At 37.3% G+C, this 22,066-nt stretch overlaps 1 protein-coding gene across 3 annotated transcripts in view; it reads right to left on the reverse strand.

The window, feature by feature from the left end:
- Nucleotides 1-22,066, reverse strand: part of LOC149015223 (general transcription and DNA repair factor IIH subunit TFB4-like) — a 36,912-nt gene that overhangs the window by 1,399 nt on the left and 13,447 nt on the right. For 2 of the 3 annotated variants that reach the window (XM_089156480.1, XM_089156481.1), the window contains exons 6-11: nucleotides 19,310-19,347; nucleotides 19,186-19,231; nucleotides 11,893-11,946; nucleotides 11,750-11,818; nucleotides 8,853-8,929; nucleotides 1,290-1,385 (exon numbers count right to left, since the gene is read on the reverse strand). In XM_089156480.1, coding sequence (XP_089012606.1) covers nucleotides 1,290-1,385; nucleotides 8,853-8,929; nucleotides 11,750-11,818; nucleotides 11,893-11,946; nucleotides 19,186-19,231; nucleotides 19,310-19,347 — 380 coding nt within the window. The remainder of the gene's footprint in view (nucleotides 1-1,289; nucleotides 1,386-8,852; nucleotides 8,930-11,749; nucleotides 11,819-11,892; nucleotides 11,947-19,185; nucleotides 19,232-19,309; nucleotides 19,348-22,066) is intronic. The other variant, XM_089156482.1, reaches the window with a different exon arrangement.

Here is a 22,066-nt window from a genome sequence, read left to right on the forward strand (position 1 = left end):
TGTGAAGAGGTAACAATTCAATCCAAGGATATTTTCAGCATCAAGAAAATATTTAGGATCAAGTGCTTAAATTTATTTTTATTTTTATTTTCGGGAAAAGAAACGAAATGCTAAGTGCACACAGGAAAGATTGAAATTTTTTCCCCTCATGAGTTGACCTCCTTCCAAATACTTCACACTATCCCAAGATTTTAGGAACCTTTAGTTTTATTTTATTCCATATTCCTCTCTTCCCTTTTTTGATTCTTCACTTTTTTTTTATTTGTTTCCTTTCCTTTTTCTCTTTCCACTTTCCATATTATTATTTTTTCCCTCTAAATACTTACACCTCACAACCCCCTTTTTTCCCCTCTCTCTCAATATTCTCCCCCAATTTTGTTATCTCTCACGAAACCACATCTTGTATATTCTTCTTTCTTTTTTATTTATTTTTTAATTTTTATTATTACCTCTCTCACTTTCCATTTTCCCTCTTATCTCTCACGAATTCAATTTACCTTATTTTCATTTTTCTTTGCATTCTCTTTCGTCTCCACGTTTTTCTAAGTCTATATTTTAAATTTTCTCTCTCCTTATCTGACCTTTCCTTTCCTTCCAATTCCTTTCTCTCCTCTCTCTCTCTCTCTTCTCTACATATTCCTTTTTTGTCTTATGTTTTATTTTCTTCACCGTTTGTTAATTCTCTTACTATTACTATTATATTTTCTATTTCCTTATTTTCACTCTCCCTGTTATCCCTCTGGAAATACCCTTCTCAGCTCACTCTTCAGAACACTACTTCTCTTCAGTTTCTTTTTAGGGTTTCTCTCTTGCTCTATTGCTTATGGTTATCACTTATTTTAGACATAATGTTTAGGATTTGACTGAATGTAATTTCTTTCATGCAATTAAATTTCTCTCTAGTCGTCTTTTTTTTTTTAATAATTCAAATCAAGCAAGTGTAATACTTAGATTTGATCAATGCAAGTTTGAAATTTCTTTCAAGTGCTAGATTTTTTTTTTATATGATTTCTCTTTCTCTGGGTCTAGCAATTTCAAATTTAGTTCTATCCATGTCTGGTTGTTAAAAGTTGTTAGAATTTTAAATCGACCAACTTTCAGTCATTCAAGATTAAGATTTCAAGATTTCGAGTAAGCAGCCTTCATCAATTGTCTTCCCTCCCCCCCTTCAACTCCATAACATGTTTCATAGACATAAAGTGATCATTAGCAACTTTTAGGACCAAACCACTTAACCACAATTTATAGAAGCTGGAATTCAACTGCAACATTTAGATCTAAGCACTCACCCACAAGTCGAACATTTCTTGTGATGCTTGCAGAATATGGACAAGCAAACCGAGCATATGTAGCCCATGTCGATGGTCTTTTTATGACAAAAACACCTGGCACAAACCATAGCAGTTACTGGTTAAAATATTAAACCAAAAAAAAAACACAGTTAAAGAAGAAAATCCAAGTATGTAAAAAAAAAAAGGTATAGTAAGAAGATCCTAAGAGTATATTCATATACAACTATGCATTGTCAAAGCAAAACTTTGTCAGCCATAACACAGACTACAACTGTAGGAAAGTGAAAAAGCAAGCATGGAGCTCAGCTGGGATACTAACAATAATCAAGTTGGAATCATACGCTTTTTCAAAACAATCTACTCACTGCAGTCATTTTATCCTACAACGATTCAAATGATCCCAATCAAGGTTTAAAGTATTGCCTCGGTCAGCCGATTTTAAGAAATATAGCGTATACAGTATCAAACGGTGCAAAAACCCCATAGAAATGGTCAAAATACAGACAAAAATACACTTTCAGAACAAATATATATGAGATCCTGCAGTAGCCATGATCCAAGGGCCTTTCAGTCCTGCTTTTTAGTAGTTTAGAAATGTTCTGTATGGTTACTAGGTTAGACTGCCGTCATTATTCAGGGGCAGAAAAAGAAGTTTATTGTATTCAAAATTTTATAAATAAAGGAACCTACGATTGGGAAGATCTAATCCAATCACAAGCTGTTATTCAAGCTTGCACAAACTTCTCTTCTTCTTCTTCTTCTTCCTAAAGTGATTGGGCTAATTGCAGGGTCTTGGGTTCTAACATGGCATCAGAACCTCTGTAATTAGTCTAAGAAAATCCCGAATCATCCTCTTCTGATCTCAACTTCAGAATTTTCTTGCCTCTAGTGCGCAGCCACCTGTTGCTGCTGGCACAATGTAATTTTTCTTATCCTTCTTTCACAACATTAGAAGGATTAATTATCTGCTATTGGAGCCACAAACAACCCAGGAATTGTAAAACAACTTCCTGCTTCTCTATTTCAGATTGCAGCATCTACCATGGACTTCTGCACATACTAGGTTGCTGGTTTCAAGGTTCTATCCACCCTATATAATTTTTCTGGGTTGTCTCAACATTTTCTGTGGTGATGTAATCGGATTGCATGAGATAGTTACTGGGTTCTAATTTGGTGTTTTGTGGATTTGTTACATCCTATTACTGCTGCTTTCCTGTTTTGGTGACTCTGTTTCTTCAAAAATTACAGCTGGAACTGTAGCTTACCCTATTACTGGGTTCTAATTTGGTGTCTTGTGGATCTATCACATTCTGCTGCTTCTGCTCTGTTCAGTTGACTTAGTTTCTTCACACACGAAAAAGAAAAAGTTACTGCTGGATACATCACTGGTTGTGTGCTGCCATGCCATAGATTAATCCCTATTGGTCTGGTTCTTTTTCTTTTCCTATTGCTGATCTCATTACTAGGCTACTAGCCACTGAAATTACTGAGGCCTCTTCAGAGAACCCTATACCTGCCCTCTCTCTTCTGAGCATCTGAATATTCAGATTACCTCCATTAAGCTTCAGGGTAATTCTAATTACCTTTTGTCAGCACAAGTTGTCTAGGTGTATATTTTGGCCAAAGGGAAATGATCCTTTATTGATAGACACCTTCCACCGAAGACAAGAATTATGATAGTTGGTCCAAGTATAATGTGATTCTTATGATTTGGGCGTGGAATGGAATGACACCTAGCATGGTTTGAGATCTCTCAAGATCCCCTTCTTCTAAGAAGGCGAGATGAGATCTAACTAAGAGTTCTCAATACTCACTCGAGATCTCACGAGATCCTGAGTTTTCAATATGATATCTCAGTTGGATCGAGATCTGGTCCAACCACACCCTTTTAAGACCCTTATCTCAAACAAGAGAGGTCATTTCTCAACCTCTCTTGCTAGATCTCGAAATCTTGTTGGAACTCTCAATTTTCATCGGATTTCTTGTATCAATCAAGCCCATTTCCAGTAGATCTTCAACCAAGGTGATATCTCCCCCCCCCCAACAGCTATTCATGGGCCCAAGCCCAAACAGTAGAGGAAATTCTGAGGCCCAAAGTAATATAAGGCCTTTAAAGGCCCTAGGGCGATGCCTCCTGCAATCCCCGCCAGAGCAGGACCCCAGTGTGCGTTGGGAGGAAGGTCGTCAACAACAGAATGTGAAGCATGAGACATACCCAACACTTCTGTTATGAACTTATGATTTATATTGAACTTATGATGGTTGTATTACTTTATTCTCGAGAGCCGAGAATGTGATGTTCTATTGCACTCATATGGAGGAATTTTGTTGCTATTTAAGTTATTTGACATATCTCATCACTTGTTTTTCATTTATATATCCTAATGGTTCTATAGTTCATGTTTAATAACTTCGCATATTCATTTCTGCAACATTTCGATTTCAAATAAGGTTATTTTCTCACAAATCTAAGGCCACCAATGTGTTTAAAATGCCTAAAATAGGCTAAATACCAACTTTGAGCCCAATCTGACCCTTAAAACCCCCCAAGACGGGCCCTAGAGTTTACTCGAGTTTGTTTGGAAAAAAAATACCACATCTTGAACAAGATCTCACCAACTCGAGCGAGAGCTCTCTTTTTTGGCTTGGCAGGATAGGGTATCGAGCTGACAACAGTTAGATCCATTACAATAGGTTATCGAAATCCCTAGTGATGCATATTGAGAACCTCATTATACCTACACTTATGCACTAAGGATCAAATCTTATGAAGGCTTGAGAACTATGTCTTCTTCGGCACCGCTTCCTCTCCTGCCGTCTTCCACCCCCTACCCCCCCCCCCAAACCATGGAATTCCCTATTCACAAATCACAGACCCTCTGCAAACAACCTTAACCTTTCTTCCATCCCCTTATCTCCAACAACAACCTCGTCCCTCTCGCTCACTGCCCCAGGCATTCACCGTTGGAAACTGGCATTATCGATCAATTTCTAGGCCCTGCACCCATAGAACAAAATTTCGTCGAAACTAGCGAAATTTCCACCGAAATTTTCCATTTTGGGAACCTTGAAACAAAAAACTAGGGGACTGAAAAAAATCCCAAGTTTCGATCTAAACAGTCGAAATTTCATCGAAACTTGTTGAAACCTGGTGCAACCTAGTTGGACCAGCTGGTTCATGAGAAGAAAAAAATCCCAAATTTTATGGGAAACATGGGAAATTTCGTGGGAACCTGAGACTTTTTCCTACAAGTTTTGTAGCTTTCCCAAATTTCAATTTTTTTGCTTCTTTCATGTTTCCCTAAATACCACTACAAATACCCCCTCCATCGGGACTTCCCTATCCAAATTGTGTATTCCCTCAGACTGATTATCTTAGGCATGTTGATGACCAGACTTATAGAGTTACAGTTGTCGATTACCTTGACAACCATAGGCATACAATTTTATGGGATGTCTATGTTCGTTGGTTGGAGGAGAGAATGTTACAGGCATAGTACTACTCAACTCACAGGATGGTTCCACTATTGGCACTCCTCTTGGCACTAAGTTGTACTTTCTTTTTATTGTCAATTACTTTGTATTTGATGTTTTGAAGTTAGAAATTATATATTGAATGTTATGTACTTAAGTAGTTAAGTTTATAGTGTACTTCTCGGACAACTCTGCATTGATGTTATGTACAGTGAATGACATATCTACATTGATTTTTTAAGCAAAATACAGCCAATGTGTTTTTTATACATTAATTAGCTTAAATGCAGAGTCCCACCCTAAAATACTCCCTAAAGCCAGTTTGTCGAAACTTGCACGAAAAAATCCTAAGTTTCCTCAAAATTTCCTAGTTTCCCACTTAGGTTTCCCATTTTCACCTGGTCGAAACTTGAGTTTTCCTCGAATTTTTTTCTATGCCTGCACCCCCTCTCAACATCATCAAATCCTCCCTTGCCAAACAATAGGAAAGCATTTGGTCTTATGGATACTTACTTGCTAGAGTCTGGAATTTTTCTGTTTAACTTCTCTTCTCTGGCTTGTCAAGTCCGAGCCTTAAAGGGATCACCCTGGTCTGTTGGAAAATCCCAATTTTCATCAAGCCTTGGTCTCCTTCCTGTCCTCTCCACAGGGTCGACTTCAACTCTCTTCCCCTGCGGATTAATCTCCCTGAGCTGCCTTTTGAGTTCTGAAATTCCGATTGTCTCAGCCAAATTGACTCTACTTTAGGTATTCCCTTACGTACTGATGTCATCCATGTTGCTAAGCCTCTGCCTGCAACTATTTCTATCGCCGACAACAATGGTCTGAAGTACAATCAGATTATCGTATACGACTGGGTCCCTTTACGTTGCGATCTTTGCTCGCTTTCCAGACACGATGCAACCTCTTGTTCATCTTCAGCTCTATTGGTTGAGCTCTACTAGGAGTTCAGCTCTATTAAAGTTTGTGTTCATGTAAATTTCTATTTCTTGTTACCCAAGTAAGGGTATTTGTGTAATAGTGTTCTTTCCACTTTATTATAAATAGAGGGTTTGAGATCACACTGATCACATTAAGCCATTCTACCACAATCGGCTTTCTTAACATGGCAACAGAGCCTCGAGACGATTAGGGAAGAACAAGAATGGAAAAAAAATGGAAAAAAGAAGAGGAGCAGAAATCCACTGCCATCCATTGTTTGCAACACCATCACCAAAACAAGAACAAAAAAAAAAAGGAAAGAAGAGAAGAAGAAATTCACCGCCACCGCCATCCATTATCAGCAACACCACCACCGCTGCTCCTGCACCACCACCACTGCCGTTGCCCTTTCTCTATTGCAGCAACACCATCGCAGATTCTGTTACCGCCATTAATCATCTTCTTCATTCTTCTAAAAAAAGTGAGTTATTCTACTTCCACCTTTGTCATCACAATCAGTCTTGCTTCTTCTTCTGCTTCACGTCCTTTCGACGACAATACCACCATTGTTGATCTCTCGCTCCCTCCCTCTTCTTTCTAAGAAATTCAGAGTTATCTTCCAGATACGGTTCTTGGACTCATTAGGGAAACTGGATCTGTAAATCCCTCTTTCAACCATAAAGAGATTTAAAGGAGAAACCAAGAGACCCTTCCTCTGGTTTTTTTCTCCTAACCTTGTGGTTCGATCTGCCTAAAACACAGAAAAAACAAATACTAATGTTTGAGGGGATTAGTTTGAATTTGCATTCTTTCAGGGATCTATTGGTAAATTTACATATTTCTAGAGACCTATCTGTAAATTTGCATAAGTTCAGGGGCTTATGTGTAAATTTGCATACTTTTAGGGAGATTGGGTTTTGATTGCATATCTCATTAGCAGGATGCTCTCTACTGTACTCTCAAATAAATACACTTTTTCTATTGTGTCTCCCACCTTATCCCAATTTCTTGTTCATCTTAGGGTGTTTGAGTGTTTGTTTTGTTAACAATCATCTGACAATTGACAAACTTCTCCCTGGTCAACCAAGTGTGTGTTTTAGGATACTCTCGCACTTAGAAGGGCTTTACCGGTTACCAGTGCTATGGCCCTATCACCCGCAGATAGTTTGTCAATGCAAATGTGACTTTCTTTGAGGACAGCCCATACATTCTCCCATCCAGTGGCCCTCTGGATGATCCCTTTTCCCAACCCCTCCCCCTATCCCCTCTCTAATCCCTCTCCCATAACCCCCCCCCCCACCATACAAATATATCAGTGGCAACAGGCAATCCAGGATGGTTCTAATGGTTAGATTGGGCAGAATTTAGGTTAGAAATTTGGGTTTCTTAAGGATCTGATAGGGACTAGACCAAAAGTCTTACTAATCTAATGGACTAGTGACTTTAAGGGAATGATCAACAACGTTAATGGAGGACTTGTTCAAGAATTTGGTGAGGTTTGGATGACTCAAACCTTTAAGGAGTATTGAGGGAAGTTAGGGAAAACAGGTCACTCAGGTTTGCGATGGAGTTCAGGGCTGAAACTTAGGGACTTTCCAGGGGTGTAGTAGTGAGGATTTCCTCCAAAGGAAATGTGGTTTGAACGAGGGTGTCTGAAGTTATATGGAGTTGCGGAATTTGGTGCTTTAATGGAGGCAGTTTTATGGTAACAATTGGATCAGACATGGGAGATGGAGGGACAATGCTCAAATATGGTTGACAGATCTCAGACCTAATGTAAGCAAAGGGTGGACCGAAGGTGTAATGGTACTTGAGCTTTCAAATGAAAATTAATGGTGGAGGAGAAGAGGGGATGTAGATAACTCTCTTACCAATGCAGCATGCATAAGAGAGGTGGAGGACTGATTCCACCGTCTCAACTTGGAGGTAAAGACTTGATGCACCTAAGCTCCAAGATGGATTTGAACCACCAGCAGAAGGGATCAATCTCCTCTTGAGAAGGTCTCCACACAAGCACTGGGAACACCAATTTGCAAAAGCAATTCATAAACATAATAATACAATTCACCTTTTGCTCTTCCCTTAATAAGGAATAAATAAAAGACACTACAAAGTTGACTTGAAAAAGGAAAAGAATAAAAAGTCCTACTAAGCTTGAAATAGAAACTAATACAATTTCTAATACGATTAGAACTCCTCCTAGACTTCAGAAACTAAATTGGTCATTAAGTCACAACTTACAACAAGTTAAGAGTATAATTAGGAAAAAAACCTATTTGACCTGTACTTGAGATGGGCCAACTAATCCTAATTAATTGATGTGACCTTTAAGTGGTCACGTGACCCTAAAAATAGAAGCAACGAACTAAATAAAGTTATAATTACCTACCACCTGTTTTAGGCCCATAGTGGGGTCCTATTATCAAGTAAATCCATGGAACAAAGGATCCAGCCCCTATTGCTGCAACCCTAAGCTTATTCCACTAATTGGAAGCCCAAATTGGTTGTGGATCTGCAATCTGCATCACTGTGGCAGCATACCAGTTCACAGGCCTTGTCTTCTGGCTAACCATACTGAATGTTAGGTTTTGGTCTGGAATTGGTACGTCCCTATTGTCATGGTCCAGCTCAATTGTAAATCTATTAGCACACCGACGTGGATCTATCCTATTTTCGTCGGATTCAAAAAAATGAAATAGAATTAAGAAACAGGATTTTAGAGATTAGGAATAAACCATGGAAACAACACTTTCCCCTTGTAGTTATATAACCTTGAAACAATCTAACCATTTCCAAAACTACTTTTTTGACTTTTCCCAAGCTATATTTTCTCTGTGACATAATGTCGGATGTAACTTGCAAGATAAATAAAGTCTAACCATTTCTGCACTGAGCTATCATGGGCAGAAAAAAGGGGAGGGGAGGCTATCATCATGGAGAACTGCATTGTGAAAATCTCTCTTCCCAATATATATATCAAATATCATGTATCAAGAGAATGTTAGTAGTTTATTCCTCGCATAAAGGCTTCAGTGGCTGTATATATCTGGGGTTTATAGATATGCAATATAACAATTATAGGAGTTCAAAGATGAGGCCCACGTCAGAAATAAAAACAAGAAAAAAGATGTAGGCAAAGAAATATCCAAGACAGGAGCCACTCACGAGGCACGAAAATCCACCCCTACAGGCTTAGGAAGTCGTAAGAAGTTTCGAGACAATAAATCAGTTGCAAATACCGTCTGCATATCACACACACACAAAAATCAGAATAAAAAGAACGGGAACTTCTCATTCTTATCTTCATTATGGTGAAAGGCAAAATGACTTTACAAGATAAGAAGATCAAGTGGACATTAGGGGGAAGAAACAAAACTTCAAGAAAACAAAAGGCATCCATTTTCCTATGATGAATAAGGAAATTCCCAAATTTGCACTAAATTTTGGATTCATAGGCTGTCTCATATATGCAGTACCCTATTTTGACTCGAGTTTGGATCCTCCACCCACATGGAGAAGAAATTTGCAACCCAAATGGTTAGATTCATGACATTTGTCCAATCTAAAAATAAAATCCTCTTTTTAGGAAAATTCAAAAAAATGTAGGAATCCAGATCTTCTCTCTTCCTCATTCAAAAGAGGATTATGTTTTTAAATTGGATACATATTATGAATCTAACCATATGGGTTGGAAAATTTCCTCTCCATGTGGGTGGAGGATCCAGACTCATTTGACCTCTTCGACTGCATCTTCAGTAGGTATGGTTCCTCTTTCATTTCATGGTCCTCCATTCTTCACCTTCTTCAATTCATCTTGGTGTCCTTGCTCTGTTGCTCATGAGTCATGACACTATCGGTAGTTTCAAGATTCAAGACTCCCAACCCTAAAAAGGTTTCAAGTAAGCTAGTTTCTTACCTTATCCCTTCCTTGTGATAGTTTTCTATTTTCCACAGTTACAAGTTGTACTACTGAATGCATACCATTATCTCTCACATTTGGAGATTACTATCTCAAGTGTAAAATACTTCAGATTCTAAAAATCTAATGGTTGGATTGAGAATAGTTTCTGGTACTATATTTTATCTAGACAGAGAACTTGAATTGAGTGTCAGCTAGCCAGTTACAAATCCTCTGATCTTCTGTGATCGCAAATTTCCTGCAATTCAATTTCTGAACCTGTCCCCACCAGTATTTGCATGGCCGTGGTGGGTCTGGTTACTGTCCAGGTACTGTCTATAATCAAACTTCTGTTATGACTAACGATTTTCTTGCTAATCATAGGCTAGTGGTTAGTTAAATTTTTGGGCCTTCTTCTCTGCTTGGATGTGATAAAAAAATATTCTCCCAATGCCCTTATGCCCTTGGTGATAGTAAAGTTCTATTAAAATGTGAGGAACAATGTTCATGTAGTGTCGTTGCATATTTACTTAACTTCATATTATGCGTCCTTAGATCAATGGTAGAGCACCTGGAACATGAGCATGTCTCAAGCATGTCCCAAGGGTGATGCAGGCATGGAATCATAGAAGCCCTTGTCTTTTTTAAGAGGGAAAAAAGAAAAGAAAAGAATTTACCTTCCAGCTTTAAAGGAATACGTCGATCACACAAGACTCCAAACGCACCTCTTCACTTCATCCATCCTATTTTAATCCTTTGGAAAACATCACTCACTATATCACCTTTTTAATTTATAACTGAGCCAAGGTAGCCAAAATAATCTCTTTGTGGAATCTCCTTCTCATCAAGTTTCACCACCTCCTTATCCATCCGATCACGACCAAAGTTACACACTAGATATTCTTTCTTTGTTTTACTTAGTTTAAAGTCTTTGGATTCCAAAGTTACTCTTCATGATTCTAACTTTACATTAGTCCCTATGTCTCATCTATCAAAACAATTTCATCAGCAAAAAGCATACACCAACAAACCTCATCTTGAATGTCTTTGGTTAATTCATCTATTATAAGTACAAATTATACGGGTACAGCTAACCCTTGACGTAGCCAACTATAACAAGGAATTCACCACCTTGTCCCTCCACCTTTCTTACACTTGTCACTAAACCATCATACATATCTTTAACTATGCCCACATATTTACTTGCAACATTTCTTTTCTCTAATGCTTGCCAATCTACTTTTCAAATATACAAATAAAAAAGATGTAGAAGAGCTCAAAATCAATACAACTCCTTGTACATTTTGTTATATTCCATACTATTTTAATGTTGTTCTAACTCTCTCTTTTTTCAGCTTGAATTCTGGAGTGAAGATGGAAGTTGGAGTTTGTATTGAATAACTCAAAGAAGCTTTGTACAACTCTTATTCAACATGAGTTAACCAGACAGGAGACTGGTTAGCACATTAATGACACGGCTTATAGTTTAATCAATAAGATATTCACGTGTCACATGAAAAGAAAAGATTCAGATTCTTTAGTGTAATTATGTATTTAGTTGGCATATTTTGGCATCTATGACGCACAATTAGCTGATCCATCTTACCTTTATAATAAGGGTCTTTGTAGACAATGTAGATTGACCACCTGACATGCTCAAGATACCAAAACAGTCATTCAGACTGATTCAGGATGATTTCAACTGACAGAATCAAGGTAACCAAAGAGCTTTTCACAGATTTGAGTAACAAAATCAAGGTAACCAATCAGTTGATTTATCAGGAGTACAATACAATCCCATAAAATTACATTCACATGAACCAGTCTCAAAATGAGACAAACACATTCATGTGACTTTTTCGACTTTTTCAGTACTTCCATTTTGTAGATCAATGTTAGGGAACATGAGCCAGTAACAGTCTCCAATGTCATATAAACTCTGTGAATCAAAGATGATAGGCTCAGTGGTTGGGTTACTGCATAGTGTTGACTAAAATTCACGTTACAGATCTCTATTGAAAATTCAACCATAACTGCTTAAATTACAGTAGAACAATAGCCAAGATTTTAATTCAAAGGTCTTAAAAGTTTCGAAGCCATTACAGATAATACAAAAAAAGAACTTTCAATAGCGTTTCTTAAGCAAAACAACTTGAAAACTTACTGAAAGATACTGAAATAGCCCATCTGGGAGTTGAGGCTTCAGATACACACCCCCTGTTATGTAAGAAGCCTGTTGTTCAATGCCCATTATAAGCTGCCGGAGAATTTCATAAGCATAGAAGAGAGAGAGAGAGAGAGAGAGACCTGCTGCAAAAAGGCAGAATGCTGGGGTCCTATAACACATGAATCAATAGGAACCTGTGAACCAAGCGAGAAATATTTAACAGCCTAACAAATTGCAACTGAAATAAAATGCTGATGAGAGTTCTAGGCAGAATTTGGTAACACTCCAAACAAACTATCAAAACTTACCAAGAAATCACAAACAGAAACAGAAACGATTTGAAAGAACACAGAGATTTAACATGGTTCACACCAACACAGTGTGCCATGTACACGGGCAAAAAAAATCAACTTTCACCAAGAAGGAAGACAATAACAATGAAGATCTCAACCCAAATTGCCAAACAGGCATTACAAATCAGCCAAAAACCCTAGGACAAAAATCCCGAATCTCACAATAACCTTATAGGAGACATATTTATTATACATATTCATCATCAAAATAGACTTGTTTCATTATGCACAAGTTTAGGGTTGATCCCATACATGTTAGGCCTCTGATCCTATGGGTTTTTCTGTGTAATAGACCACTTTTATGGGCCTAAAATATGGATAATGGTTGCATACGGGACTAGCTGTTTCAGTTCGATACTTAGCTTACTTGATCACTTTCATTTTTAGTGTAAAGTCAATCTTGGAGTCTTTTGTTTACAGTTGCAAGGTGAGTAAGTATGAAACACGAATTTGACAATGAAAAGAATATTGCTTCTTTTTTATTTTTTTGGATGAATTGTGAAAAGAAAAAAAATCTTCAATGAATAATATTGCTTCTCTTCTCTTGCTCTCCATTTAAGATTCTTGTCTTGTGTTGAACCAAGGTTGGTGGGCTGGTATTTGATTTGACAGACACCTTGCGGTGTGAAGCTCAGGTGGTTCATTGGTAGAATTCGAATTTATTCAAATCAAGACCTTGCAGCGTGAAGCACAGGTGGTTCATTGGTAGAATTCGAATTTATTCAAATCAAGACCTTGCAGCGTGAAGCACAGGTGGTTCCTTGAATCTTTCCATTATTGTTTTGATATGAAACTATTTGGTATTTTATTTTTTCATGATCATCATTTCTCAAGTAAATCCTATGGTCCAACCCTGTTCTTTCTTCTTGTAATCCTCTAAATCACTAAACCCTAACTATCCCCATCTCCAAACATCATCCCCATAACCTAAATTCTACCTAGACAAAACCAACCATCAAAACATCACCAACTAGTATTGAATCTACCCCACATCCTCTAGGAAAATTAATCCAAACACCATCAACTCACAACCCTAAACCCTCAAAACCTGTTTTGTAAGTCAAGAATCTAAGTGAAAAAGGGTAGTTTTATCAGTTAGTATACTTTTATAATTTTTAGTCCCACATCAGGTACTCTTGTATTCTTTCTTTCACATTATTATAAATAAAGGCCTGCTATGTCACACTAGCATAAGAAAGGATTCATTCAATATTCCAACATAGTATCAGAGCTACCAGATCTTCCGCCACATCAAACCTAGAGCACCACCAACACCATCACAGCACCTCCACAGATTCTACCACCACCATCGCAATCCTCTACATCTTCATCTTACCCACCCAAAATTCCCTATGATAGCCTCTAGAAGAATTGCAATACTCCAGTGACTCATCTAGGGCCATTGAAATCTTCTTCCCACCTTCCCTACTTGCTGCAATCTACCCTAGAGGCATCACCAGCCTTTTTTTTAAAATCAATTTTTTTTCCACAAAGCCATATATGAACTTAATAGTTAGTCATTTCGAAATCAAGAATCAATGAATCATTAAATGGATAAGGCACTTATTTGGCATCACAATATCATAGAGGTAATAAACATGTAAAATTACTACTTTCATTTTCATACTTATAATTTGATATAGTTTTTAGTCATACTAACGATGCTTGATGAGATGAACTTATGCTTGTGTTCTTTTTTGAATAATCTTTCATAATTATGATTCTTGAATTTTATTTTTTTTAGATGAATGTGATTCTTGAATGTCTGTTTAGCTTATAATATAAATTTATCAGCTTAAAAGTAGTCATATTGAAAAAAATTTACCCAACGCTTTGGTCGCCTTATTGCCACCTAGGCACCGTTTTGACGCCTAATTGCCTAGGCAAAGCCCCAACCACTTTGGTTGCCTTACCACCTTGACAACCTTGCTTCTAGGGCCATCATTCCTTAATTTCCATGATCTGAAAAATTGTCCCTGGTTTTTTTTCCTTTACCCTGGACCTTTTATCATGGATTCCATTCCATGATTTGTTCTTAAAAAAAATTTCTTCATTCTTGATTAATCTTTGATCCTATGATGGCTGATCCAATCAACCCCACCGCTTCTGGTACGTCCGAGGAGCTGTCTGTTTCATCTATTCCTCAAGATCATGATCTTTCTCCTCTTCAGATGACAATGGTCAAGCTTAAGGGGACCAATTATCTTTGGTGGTCTCATTCTGTTTTTGTTGCCGTTGGTGCTCGTGGTCTGAAGGACCATCCTGATGGAACTACCACTAAGCCTTCTAATCCTAGTCCGCAATATACTAAGTGGTATACAGATGAGTGTTTGGCTATGGGATTTCTCTTTAACTCCATTGAACCAAGCATGGCAGAAAGTTATCTTCTTCTTCCTAACGGTGCCACTATTTTGGAGAATTGCACAAGTTACATATTCTAAAATGGGTAATGATGCACAATGTTTTGAGATTTGGAGGAAGATTCAACAGCTGCAACAAAAGGATTTAACCATATCCCAGTATTACAATACACTTGTGCGGAAAATTTACCCCAACCACTGCTACTGCTTATCAAAAATGGGATGACAAGCTCCACGTCTATGATTTTCTGGCAGGCCATAACATTGAGTATGATCATATTCGAGTACACATTCTTTCCCGGGAGCCCTTTCCTTCTCTAAAGCAAGCCTATGCTATGTTGATATTGAGGACAGTAGACGAACAGCTATGGTACATACACATACTCTGATAAGTCTGCATAAGCTGTTGGTTCTGGTAATTTTAGGCCCCCGGTAAAGTGTGAATATTGTGAGAAAGAATGTCATACAAAGGAGAAGTGTTGGAAGTTGCATGGAAGTCCAGTAAATTCAAGTGGAGGAGGTAGGACTGGAACCACGGGCAGCAATCCAGCATATGCAAATCAAGCTATTTCAAATTCACCGAGTACTCCAGCACCTCTTTCCTCATATGAGCTCTAACAACTTTGTCAGTTGATGTCCAAGCTTGATGTATCCTCTTCCGGACAGATTCCGAGTGCGAGCGTTGCCTCTACCGTTACATCCACAATCGATTCCCAGCATTCCATAGGTATTTTCGATTGTCACAGTGTCAACTCCATTTGTCCCTCCTGGATAATTGACTCTGGGGCAACCGACCACATTGACATGCTCATCCTAAGTGTTTTATACTTGTTCACCTGTTTCTTTTGCCTCTACCATAACATCCACTACCGGTTCCATTATCCGTTCTCCTACACTGACTCTTTCTTCTATTTTGCATGTTCCAAATTTTTCGATTAACCTTCTATCTTTTAGTAGCCTTACACCTAATATGAACTGCAAAATAACTTTCTTTCCTTCTCATTATATTTTTTAGGACCTGGAAAGGCGTACGATTGGCAGTGGTAGATAGAAAGGGCGGCCCTACTTATTGGACAGGTCTCCATCAGCCCTTTTGACGACATTTACATCATCCTCTCTTGCATTAATGTCATTATCGCAGTGCCATAATCGGCTTGGCCACATTCCTTTATTAGTTTTGTCTAGATTAGTTCTTGACTTGGTTAAACGATGCAATTTGAATGATTTTCGGTATGATGCTTGCATTTTGGCCAAACAAACTAGACGTGTGTCCTATTTATGATAATCGTAGTAATATTCTTTTTTCTGTTATTCATTCGATGTGTGGGGTCCCTCTCAGAATGTCTCTATATCTAGTCATTGGTGGTTTGTTTACTTTATTGATTGTTGCACTAGAACCGCATGGGTGTATCTTCTTCACCAAAAAAATTATGTATTTTCCTGTTTTCAAAATTTCCATAATATGGTTAGGACTCGATTACTATAAAAATCCTAAGGACTGATAACGGAACTAAATACACGGGTGGGGCTTTTCCCTCTTACCTTATTAATCATGGGATTATACATCAAACTAGTTTTGTGGATACCCTCCACAAAATGGGTCGTTGAGTGCAAGAATAAACATCTTCTTAAGGTAGCACAACCCCTTATGTTCATTATGCATGTGCCTCCTCGTTTTTGGGGTGATGCAATTCAAACTGCCACCCATCTGATTAACAGGATGCCTTCTCAAGTCTTAGATTAGCATTGTCCTCTTGAGGTTCTTTTAAGGATAGCCAACTTTATGGTTCCACCTAAGGTCTTTTAGGGTGTTGCTTTTGTTCGCAACCATCATAGCATGGTAAGTTAGATCCCCGTGGGCTACGGTGTATGTTATTGGGTTATTCTCCTATTCAAATTCAAAAGGGGTAAAAGCATTACCATCCTGAGCCTCATCTTTTTTTCTTTTTCTTTTTTGGTATCTATAGATGTTGTTTTTCAAGAACAAGTTCCTTTCTTTTACCCTACTCTTCTTCAAGGGGAGAGTGTAAGTGAAGAAGCTCCGGTGTTCCTTAAGATTCCTCTTGAGGTTCCTAAGATTGAGTCTCCTTTAGCAAATTCTCCTTTGAAAGATGGAGTGACCGGACGAGCAGCTGGTGCATAATGTGCGGGGGAGACTAGACCTCTAAAGACCTACCAAAGGAAGCAGAAAAATACTCCCTTCGAGCCACGCCAATTGGAAGCACCAGCTCCTAATCTTGAAGAATCCGCTCCTCCTAGTGAGTCTTGATTTACCTATTGCCTTGAGAAAGCAACCACATACTTGCACTAAACAACCTATACCTAACCATGTCTCATATCAGTCCCTATCCCCAGAATTTCAGAGCTTTATTTCCTCTTTGTCCTCCACCTCTATTCCTAACTCATGGCAGGAAGCAATATTTCACTCAAACTGGAAGAAAGCTATGGATGAGGAAATACAATCCCTAGAAGAAAAAAAACTAAACGTGGGAGTTGGTGTCTTTGCGTGGGAAGGCGCTGTTGGGTGCAAGTGGGTGCTCGTCATAAAACACAAAGTAGATGCAACCATAGAAAGATAAAAAGCAAGACTAATAAACAAAGGCTTCACTCAGCCCTATGGCATTGACTACCATGAGACAATTGTCCCTATTGCTAAGATGAACACAATTCAAGTTGTTCTCTCACGTGTTGTGAATCAAGGGTGGAATCTTCAGCAGTTTTGGATGTGAAGAATGATTTCCTACATGGAGAGCTTCAGGAGGAAGTGTATATGGATGTGCCTCCAGGCTATTCTAGCCCTGACATTAATAAGAAAGTGTGCAAATTAAGAAGAGCCCTGTATGGATTAAAGCAATCCCCTAGGACATAGTTTGGAAGATTTCATAAGCTTATGATCTCCTATGGCTACCAGCAAAGTAATGCAGACCATACTCTATTTGTTAAGCAAATGGTTCTCATACTATAGTACTAATGGTGTATGTGGATGATATTGTTATCATAGGAGTAGTGAAGAAGAAATTACGGCCTTGAAGACTTTCTGGGGACAAAATTTGAGATAAAAGACATGGGCAAACTTAAATACTCTCTCTCTCTCTCTCTCTCTCTCTCTCTCTCTCTCCAGTGGAGCCCAATCATCACTTGAAGGCAAAGGAAGGAGAAACAATTGATAAGACTAGCTATTAGAAACTGGTTGGGAATTTGATCTATCTGACACACATTGAGCCAGATGTAACTTTTGTAGTCAATCTAGTTAGTTAATACATGCATGATCCTTAATCTTCACATCTTGATGCAGTGTATAGTATCTTGAGGTATTTGAAGGCAATTAGTCATCCCCAAGAAAAGGCATCTTAATCTCTTCCCATGAACATCTTAGAGTTGAAGCATATACAGATGCAGATTGGGCAGGATAGCCAAATGATAGGATATCTACCTATAGTTATTGTGATTATGTGGGTGTAATCTAGTGTCATGAAGGAGCAAGAAATAGGCTGTAGTTACACGGTCTAGTGCTGAAGCAAAGTTTAGGGCTTTGGCATAAGACATTTGCAAGGTAAGATGGTTTCTTTAGGAGCTTGGACAGATCTAGAAGAACCTATACGGCTGCACTCTGACAGCAAATCAGTAATCAATATAGCTCATAATCCAGTTTATCATGACAGGACTAAACGTGTAGAGATTAACATGCATTACATCAAGGAGAAGGTTGAGTTTGGGCTGATTTAGATTTCCTTTGTCACAACTGATAATCAGTGTGCTGATGTGTTCACAAAGAGTTTGAGTGTCAAGTTGTTCAGTAGCATTGTTAGCAAGTTGGGCATTGATAGACATCTATGCACCAATTTGAGGGGGAGTATTTTAACTTGTTAAAGTCAAGAATTTAAGTGAGATGGGTCGTTTTCTCAGTTACTATGCTTTTATTATTTTTAATCCCACATTGGGTATTCTTGTATTCTTTCTTTCACATTATTGTTATAAATAAAGGCCTACTATGTCACAATGGCATAAGACAAGATTCATTCAATATTCCAACAACCTAGAAACCATACTCAAAATCTCTGTTGACTCAAGTTAGCAATCTTCCACCATCCAAACTTACACCATACTTTCACTAAAAGCTTACCCCACATAAACTTGATATGACCTGACCATCAAACAACAGGTCCTACCAAACCCTAACCCCAATTTCTCCTAGCCAAACTTCATAGCAGATCCTCGTTCTTGGCTTCTAGTTGGTCTTCCAACTTATCTAGAACTACATCACAAGATGCAAAACTTGACTGATCACCAAAAATACTTAAAAAATGAATAAATACATTCATCCTTTAAAAAACACCTCCACAGTCGTAGGAGGATAAGAACTGTTTACATTAACATGGTAAGTTACTTGCTGCAGGATGACTGTTCATCAGTTGATTATGAAATCGACAACCATCCACTGAATTAGTCCATTAAGCAAAAGGTCAGGCGGACTATAACTTTGCCAGTCCATTCTTCTTTCCCCAATTCAACTCATAATTCAACTAAACAACTCTAATGATACATAAAAATGAACAAACACATTCAAACTTTAAAGAGCGTCTCCAAAGTAATATGAGGACAAGAATTGTTAACATAAAAAAAACTTGCACATTAAAGTTTGGTACCATATAATGATGAAGCAAATAAATTGCGGCCCACAAAAAAAAACCAAAATTTTGAATTCTCATGCATACAGTACCATGGATCGTTGGGCTGAGAAAATTGAATTCATTACTGCAACATATCTGCAAAAATATCCTTTCAGAGCAGCTAAGTAGGTAAACGCTAAAAATTATCTCATCAAAGACATCATGAAAACATACTGTTCAGGTCCATCTGGTGATCCCTGCAAACACAAAATCTGTCTTTTGGATGTTAGTGAAAAAAGGCCCCATATAGATCGAATACAGGAAATTAATCATAGAATTCACGTAAGGGAGGTATGTTTGAAAACCAAAGTAGCATAAATACAGATTTAGAAGCAGTAATCCAATTAAAAATACTTCTGATCTTTCTGCAAATTCTCAGTAAACCAAATTGCTAATGCATTAGCTGGAAATTAACCACTAAACCAAGCCACAATTGCTTTGGATAAATTAATAAAATAATTAATGTAATGAAAAGTTTGACACATGTTCGATATTCCAGCTTTCAAATGTTAGTGATAACTTGAAGTGTTATTTATTGTCACTAACATTTGAAAGCTGAAGCAAAGTTTGATCTTGTGTTATCAACGTATTCAGTTATAGCTCAAAGGAAAATTGTATAGGACCATTGTACGACCAACTAAGATGTATGGTGCGTAGTGTTGGGCTATCAAAGAAGCATCATATAAATAAACTAAGTATAATAGAAATGAAAATGAAAAGATGGATGAGTGGCAAAACTAGGAAGGGTTAGGTAGAGAATGATCATATTAGAACTGGTACGGGAGTAGCTCCTATGAGTGACAAGTTACAAGAATGTCGATTGAGGTGGCATGGTCATGTTTAATGGAGGCCTCTAAATTTCCTTATATTGAAAAGTGATTTAATCCACTTTGAAGGAACTATAAGAGATAAAGGTGGACCCAAGATAACCTTAAGAGAAATGGTGAGAAAGTATATGGATGACTTAGGCATTGTATCTAGCATGGCCTTAGATAGAGCTAATTTTGGAAGGCAAGGATCCATGTAGCCGACTCCATTTAGTTAGGATAAGGCTTATTTTTGTTGTCGTATCAATCACAATTCATCATGTGACAGAAAAAGAATATTTGAGCGGATTCCGTTTTATAAAAAGCCCATATTCGTGGAAAGGAGTCAAACAACTACAAACCCAGATCAACCTTTCTTTCAAAATCAAGTTGGTGAACCTGGCCAAAGTCCTGGAAGAGCTACTAAGGCTTCAACGCAAGTGGCTGGAAGCAATAAAAAGAAATAGTCTGGATGCACCTCTCCACTTCACCCACCTTATTTTAACTCTTTGAGAAACACCATCCTCTATATCACTTTCTGTATTCATGATTTGAGCCAAAGTACCTAAAATATAGTTTTATGGATTCTCCTTCTCATCAAGTTTCACCTACCTCATCATCTATCAAATCACAAACAAAATTACACTTGCACACCAGATATTTTGGCTTCCTTTCTACTTAGTTTAAAGCTTTTTATTCCAAAGTTGCTCTCCATGATTCTAAGTTGATATTAATCCCTACTTGTGTCTCATCTACCAAAATAATATCATTAGGAAAAAGCATACACCAAGAAACCTCATCTTGAATGTTTTCTATTAAATCATTCATTGTAAGTGCAAATAAATATGGGCTTAAAATTGATCCTTGATGTAGCCCAACTGTAACCAGGAGTTCAGCACCTTCTCCCCCACACAGTTCTTACACTTGTCGAACCATATACATATCTTTAACTATACTAGTAATGATACACATGCATATGCACATGTAGTGTGTCCTAGAATATGATTTTTTATTTTTTATTTTATTTTTTTGTAAAATTTAAAATTTTTATGTTTTTTTCTTTTAGTTGAATTCAAGTCTAAAACCTATATGTTTTCATAGCAATGACGCAAATAATTTTTCTATTAAAAAAAACTACACAAATAGTTTATTTGATCTTATAACTCTCAAGGTTTGTTGTTTGGCAAATTACATTTTTGGATATTATTTTTTGATAACTTAAAGGTTTAGTAGTTTTAGAAGGTAGGGGTGTTTTGGGAAGTGAAATGTATACTGCTTTTAGTGGAGTAGTGTAACCGTAGATATATGTTAATTTACGATTATAGAATTTCAACTATCAATGGAAATTTAAATCTCGTTTAGAATTTCAACTATCAATTTTATTATATCTAATCATAATCATTTTATTTTATTTTTGAATCCCTAAACTTTCTCATAAAATTTCAATTCCTATTAATAGCAATTTTAATTTTAAGTTTTATTAGTTGGATGATTAAATCCATATTGAAGGAACTAGAAAAGCTAGGGGTAGACCTAAGATAACCTTAGGAGAAGTGGTGAGAAAGGATATGTATAGCTTAGGCCTTGTATCTAGCATGGCCTCGAACAGAACTGATTGGAGGGCAAGAATCCATGTAGCCGACCCCATTTAGTTGGGACAAGGCTTATTGTTTCTAATCATGATCATTGATTTTTTTAAATTAATTTATGATAAATCACGATTTGGGGTTTGGTCAGCACACGATTTAGTTAACTGTTTGGAAATTTAAATCTCGTTTAGTTATTTGGCAAATTACAAAAATAGCAATTTTAATTTTAAGTTTTATTAGTTGGATGATTAAATATGTTTAAATTTTTGCCATTAATATTATTATTTCTAATCATGATCATTGATTTTTTAAAATTAATTTATGATAAATCACGATTTGGGATTTGGTCAGCACACGATTTAGTTAACTGTTTGGAAATTTAAATATCGTTTAGTTATTTGGCAAATTACATTTTTTGATATTATTTTTGATGACTTAAAAGTTTAGTAGTTTTAGAAGGTAGGGGTGTTTTGAGAAGTGAAATGTATACTGCCTTTTTTTTTTTTTGGAATGAGGTTCATCCGGGCCAGCTTGCA

The sequence above is a fragment of the Hakea prostrata genome, chromosome 5 (genome assembly GCF_041222555.1).
Source record: "Hakea prostrata isolate BN-2017 chromosome 5, UWA_Hpros_2, whole genome shotgun sequence".
Taxonomy (NCBI): Eukaryota; Viridiplantae; Streptophyta; class Magnoliopsida; order Proteales; family Proteaceae; genus Hakea; species Hakea prostrata.